A 5,845-nucleotide genomic window follows, 5' to 3' on the forward strand; every position below is an offset into this window, starting at 1 on the left:
AAATTTGGATCAAAATATTTTTGGAGGCAATCTTTCTCTCAAAGTAGATATAGCTAAATCATTTCAATCTATAAGTTGGAGATTTGTTCTTCATGTTCTTCATAAATTTGATTTTAATTGATTTTTTGCCAATAGATTCACACAATCCTTTCTTTAGCCTATCTTTATGTTGTCATCAATGATACTCAACATGGCTTGTTCAATTGCACTAGAGGGTTAGCTAAGGAGACTCCTTATCTCCTCTTTTTTTTTCTTTGCTGAAGAAGTTCTTTGTAGGAGCATTGCAAAATTTGTCAATAGGTAGTCTGAAACTCATAAAAGGCATTAGAGACACTCTCTTAGCTACTAATTTTCTTTATGTATATGAAATTCTCATTTTCTGCAAGGGAAAATTCTCCAACATTTATGTCTTTATCAATCTTTTCAACAAATATTCTCAAGTCTCAGGTCAGGTGGTTAACACAATTAAGTCTTTCATTTTTTTGTATCCATTTATAATAGCAGACTTGTGCACATTCTTCAGCCCATAGGTTTTTGAAAGGGAAAATTTACCTTTTAATTATTTAGGAGTGTCTATCTTCAAGGGTATGGTCAAACCTTCCCACTTGTAACCTATTGGGACAATATTGTTTCTATGATACCAACTTAGAAGGGTTCTAGTCTTTTAATGGCCGGCAAAGTTATGCTAGTTAAATTTATAATCCTAAGTATCCTCACTCATTTTATAGATATATACTCCAAGGGTCGTCCATTTACAGGCACAGTCTGCGCTACAACGCTAGCCCCCAAATTTTGGGGTGGGGGCTTATTATTTAATTACTGAAGGAATACATTTTACACTTGTTTTTTTAAAAACAAGTGTAAAACCAAATATTGTTATCAAAATCTATTTTACACAAGTTTTTTAAAACAGGTGTAAAATCATAATTTATTTTTAAAACCTATGATTTACATCGACTTTTTTTTAAAAAAAATCGGTATAAATTCATATTCTTGTAGGCCTATTTTTTAAATTAGAATATGACCCCCTGGATTGATTGGACCGATCATGATACTCCTGGCGTGTTGCTTTGTCGAAATACATTGAAAAATCTTCTAGAAACCTTATATGGAGTGGAGATGTCAATAACAGAAAGGTGATCATGGTTGCTTAGAAGAAGATTTGCAAACCTCAATCCCATGAAGGCTTAAGTTTAAGATCTTTGCTCGGACTAAATGAGGCACACGAAACAGTGGCAAAAATGCGGAATGCTATTTTTTTGAAATCTTAACACCTTTCTATTTTCAACCATTGTACTCTCTCATATTTTATACCTTTTTGAAGAGGTATTATGAAAGTATAAAACTCTTATTTTCATATTTCATATCACCTTTTCCAACAAATATTTTAACTTTCCAAAATCATCTCATCTTTCATATTTACAAAGTGTTGAAATTAGAATTTTCAAGTGAATTTTTCTGCATTGCTCTTTCATTAAATCTTAAGAAAAATTCATATCATTTCTTAAACACTTGTTGTATATCCTTGAGAAAGTTATTTGCTTGGAAAAGAAGATCAATCAAGTGATTGAAATATTGTTCAACTTCAAAAAACTCTTGTAAAAATTCAAACATATTGTTGTTTACTTACTATCCAGGATTATATTGGAAGTAAGTGTGTATGCATTGAAGATGATTGTTCTTCTTGCACTTAGTGTTGAAGATCTTAAAGGTTTTAAGAGCCTTTGATCTTTCTATAGGTTAGATAGCAAAGCATCACATTTGGTGTGGATAAGCTTCTACAATCATTCTAACTATAGTAAAATCTCTTTCATGTTGAAAGGGGACTGGAGTACTCTCGGATTGTGAGGGGAACCAGTATATATCTTTGTGTCTTTTATCTTTCCGCATTTTATTGCTTTATCCTCACTTAACCAAACCAGAAAATAAGAACATCATTGTCTCTAAAACCAAATTTTTTTATTGGTCCTAATTCACCTCCTCTTATGCGCACTTCATACTTACAATACTTGGGTGAGACTTGTTTAATAATGAGGAGTTACTATAACAAATAATACATTTTACGACAAATAATTCATGTCACCCAATAAAAATACCGAGGTATAAATCTTGGAGGCGCCACATTGTTTTTGTTGTAATTATCATCTATTCCTCGGTTGATAACTATAATCGAAGGGAAAACTAACTAAGGGTCACACTTCGAATTCCAGCCATTATAGTTTATGTTTTTATTTCCTTTATAATTCTGTCATTTTGTTTATTTTATTTTTTATTTTAATATTAAGTCATCTATTTCTTCGGTTAGAATATCAACCGAGGGAAAAGATTACGCAATTTTGTCTATGAAAACATTCATTGTTTTTCCCTAACTTAAAGCATTTGTTTCCTCTTCAAACTCGTAAACACGGTTTTTTGAGATGGATATCAAGATGGAAAAATCTTTTAAGGTTATGTGTTTTTGTTGATGTTGTTTCTTATTTTATTGTATTTTGTATTTAAAAAAGAATTAACTTATTACCTCATGTGTTGAAAAATATCCGAGGAAAAAGTGTCACATTGTTATTCATAAAATTTTTTTTGTCATTTATTTATTGAGTATCAATGCTCAAGACACAACCACCACATTAATTCACTAGAAACTTTAGAGATTCGTGTGAAACCCTCGTGACAACCAATCAGAACATATACGCCAAAACTATATATATTGGATGCTACATTGTGAATAACAAACATTGATAGTAAAAATATTAGGATTGAAAAAGTGAAACTTAAAGGAGTGTGAAAACAATCTCTATGAAGGATTACCAGAGTAGAAAATAGTATTGGTTCAATATTTGTATTCTTTACATAATCTTTTGTCTTGTTTCATCATAAATTATTTTCTTTATCTAACCTTTATTAATTTTATACCATAATCAAATGAATTAGAAGTCATTGAGAATATATTACAATATATTTGTGAGATATTGGATCAAATTTTAGTATGATCGAATGGTACCTTCTTGGTTCGACAATTCGATAGGATCTTAGCATGTCGTCAAAGTCTGTTCACATGTTGTAGTCGAAGTATGCTCAAGTATGCAGTAGTCGAAATGTTAGGATTGTTAGCATGTCAAATTAGATTTGTTTGCTAAGTCCAATTGTTTAAGTTAACTTGTTTCCTAAGTTAGCTTATGTAATGAGTCTGTGTATAAAAGCTCATTAGTTTAATATAGTTTTATTATAAATAGCATACTAGTCTCTTATCATTGCACACAACCAATCCTTATTAGGGTGAGAGAGACTATTTATTATACTTTATTTTTTATATTGATTTTATAACAATATAAATATGCAATAAATTAGAATATTTGTTCTTCACCAAAATTGATAAGGATGATAACGAAGAAATTTTAAAATTTTAAAATAAAATCGCACTTGTAGGTTTAACAAAAATATTGAAAAATCATTAAAATTTGTATTTTAATGAACCAAGAAACTACTATATGTATGTTTCCCTTTTTCTTCTTAATGCATTTTTGACCTTTAGCCTCTGTTTTAAAAAAAAACTACAATTTTTATCTTCTTTGCAATTGCATTTACAATTTTTAAAAAAACAAAAAACATATCAAAAGATTTGAATCAAAACTCTCACCATCAAATTTTGAAAATGAGAAGAGTATAATTTTGCACAGCAGTCTCCTACTTCATTCATTCTTACATGTTTCATTACGAGTTGCCCACGTTGCTCATTAATTAGTTTGACTCACGTGCCTAAATTAAACAATGCAATTACCCTTTTCATTTTATCCAAAAATAAAAAATAAAAGAATATTCTACTAGAGATTTTTATTTAGGCGTTAGCTCCATCTTTTAATACAACAAGATGATAAAAAATATTCAAAAACATCCTCTATGGCCTTACTTTTAACCACATCCAAATAAGTACTATCTATTGTTTTTTAATTCCATTGAATCATCACTCTCTCCATCTTTTTGGTCTCTTTGTTTCCCATGACTATATAAATAACCCAAACCCCCAAATATCTTCATTCAAACTTCAAAACTCACAATTAGTAGTGTTTCACTATTAAAGGAAAAAAAAATATACACACACATACATTAGGCATATACACAAAATTCCAATTTGTTAAGTTCATCCAAAAATGGACTTTGATTCTCTTCTCTTTCAAAACCAAAACCAAAACCTTCTATACTTCCCTCAAAATTCCTACTCCAATAATTTCTCTTGGGAATTAGAAAATTTCAATAGTTTCTTTAGTGATGATATCGACTTCAACAACGAATCACATACAAATGAATCATTTTCTTCATCTTTATCATCTGCCGAGTCCAATTCTTTGGTGTCCGTACTAAGCAATGAGTCAATAGAAGTCTCATCCAATACAACTTATACACAACTAATCAAACAAACACAAACTTCATCACTATCACCATCACCACCGCAGATTAAGGAAAGTAATAAAAGGGCGTATAGAGGAGTAAGAACAAGGCCATGGGGAAAATTCGCGGCCGAGATAAGAGATTCAACACGAAAAGGTGTTAGAGTATGGATTGGAACATTCGACACGGCCGAGGCGGCCGCGTTAGCTTATGATCAAGCAGCTTTTTCAACAAGAGGTTCATTGGCAGTGTTGAATTTTCCGGAAGAAGTTGTTAGAGAATCACTTAAAGAAATGAGTAGAAACTCTAAGCCTTTGGAAGAAGGTACTTCACCCGTATTGGCACTCAAGAGGAAACACATCATAAGAAAAAAGTCCAATAAGGTTAGTAAAAAGAAAATCAAAAGTGAAGAACAAATCAAGATTCAAATAGAGACCAAAAATGCTAATATTAATTCACAAAATGTGTTTGTGTTTGAGGATTTGGGTGCTGAATATCTGGAGCAACTATTGAGCTTGACTTCTTAGTTTTTTTTTTTTTTTTTTGTCTAGATTCATAGGTTTTGGAATTTTTCATCAACTTGGGATTCTTAAATTCATGATGATGACAAGATAAAGGTTCCATAGGATATTCCTTCCTCATCTTTTATCGTCATCATCATCACTTCACTACTTGAATTTTTATTTTGCACTGTTGTTGTTCTGTAAAGGAAAAGAAAACTTTACAAAGTATATAATTACATATATGTTTTTGGAAAAATGATACTATATTGCACACGTTAATTTATCTTCGTTATGAAATTATTGTATAATTCGTTATTTATTTTCAAATTTACATACCACACGACCGTATTTAAATATATACAGAAAGAAGTGTATTTATTTGTGGACAAGGTACATATATCTTTTTAATTAAATTTAAAAATCGTAAAATAATATATTTGATTCGGATATTGAGTATTTTTTAACAAAACCGTACTATTCAATTTGATTGTATTTGACCTATTAAATAAATCAAATCAAATTATATTACAAAATCTTACACGTCAATATATATATATATATATATATATATATATATATATATATATATATATATATATATATATATATATATATATATATATATATATATATTATAGAGAAATCAACAACTATTATTTATATATTTTATGATATTTTTGTATAATATTTATTTTAAATTACATAAGAACAAAAATAAAATATTATTTATTTATAAATATAATTATTTTTATTTAAAATGAAATTATGATAATTTATTTTTATTTTTTTATCAACTGAACTAAACTAAAACACATCTTTTTTCTCTTGTGACTCGATACTCGATGATTTTTAGTGTCATAATCGCAAAGTTCAAAGAATGCTTCTATTAATATAAGCAACAATGTAGAAGTAATGGAAAAGTATTAGGATACGTAATCGTTTGTCTTATTTGAATTTGA

The 5,845-nt window shown here is 29.1% G+C and overlaps 1 protein-coding gene across 1 annotated transcript; it reads left to right on the forward strand.

Annotated features, from left to right (window-relative positions):
- Nucleotides 1-3,960: 3,960 nt before the first annotated feature.
- Nucleotides 3,961-5,193, forward strand: LOC131642976 (ethylene-response factor C3-like). The gene has a single exon (XM_058913123.1). It carries the CDS (start codon nucleotides 4,146-4,148, stop codon nucleotides 4,908-4,910), a length of 765 nt encoding a protein of 254 aa, XP_058769106.1. The 5' UTR covers nucleotides 3,961-4,145; the 3' UTR covers nucleotides 4,911-5,193.
- The last annotated feature ends 652 nt before the right edge of the window (nucleotides 5,194-5,845 follow it).

The sequence above is a fragment of the Vicia villosa genome, unplaced genomic scaffold (genome assembly GCF_029867415.1).
Source record: "Vicia villosa cultivar HV-30 ecotype Madison, WI unplaced genomic scaffold, Vvil1.0 ctg.006266F_1_1, whole genome shotgun sequence".
NCBI lineage: Eukaryota > Viridiplantae > Streptophyta > Magnoliopsida > Fabales > Fabaceae > Vicia > Vicia villosa.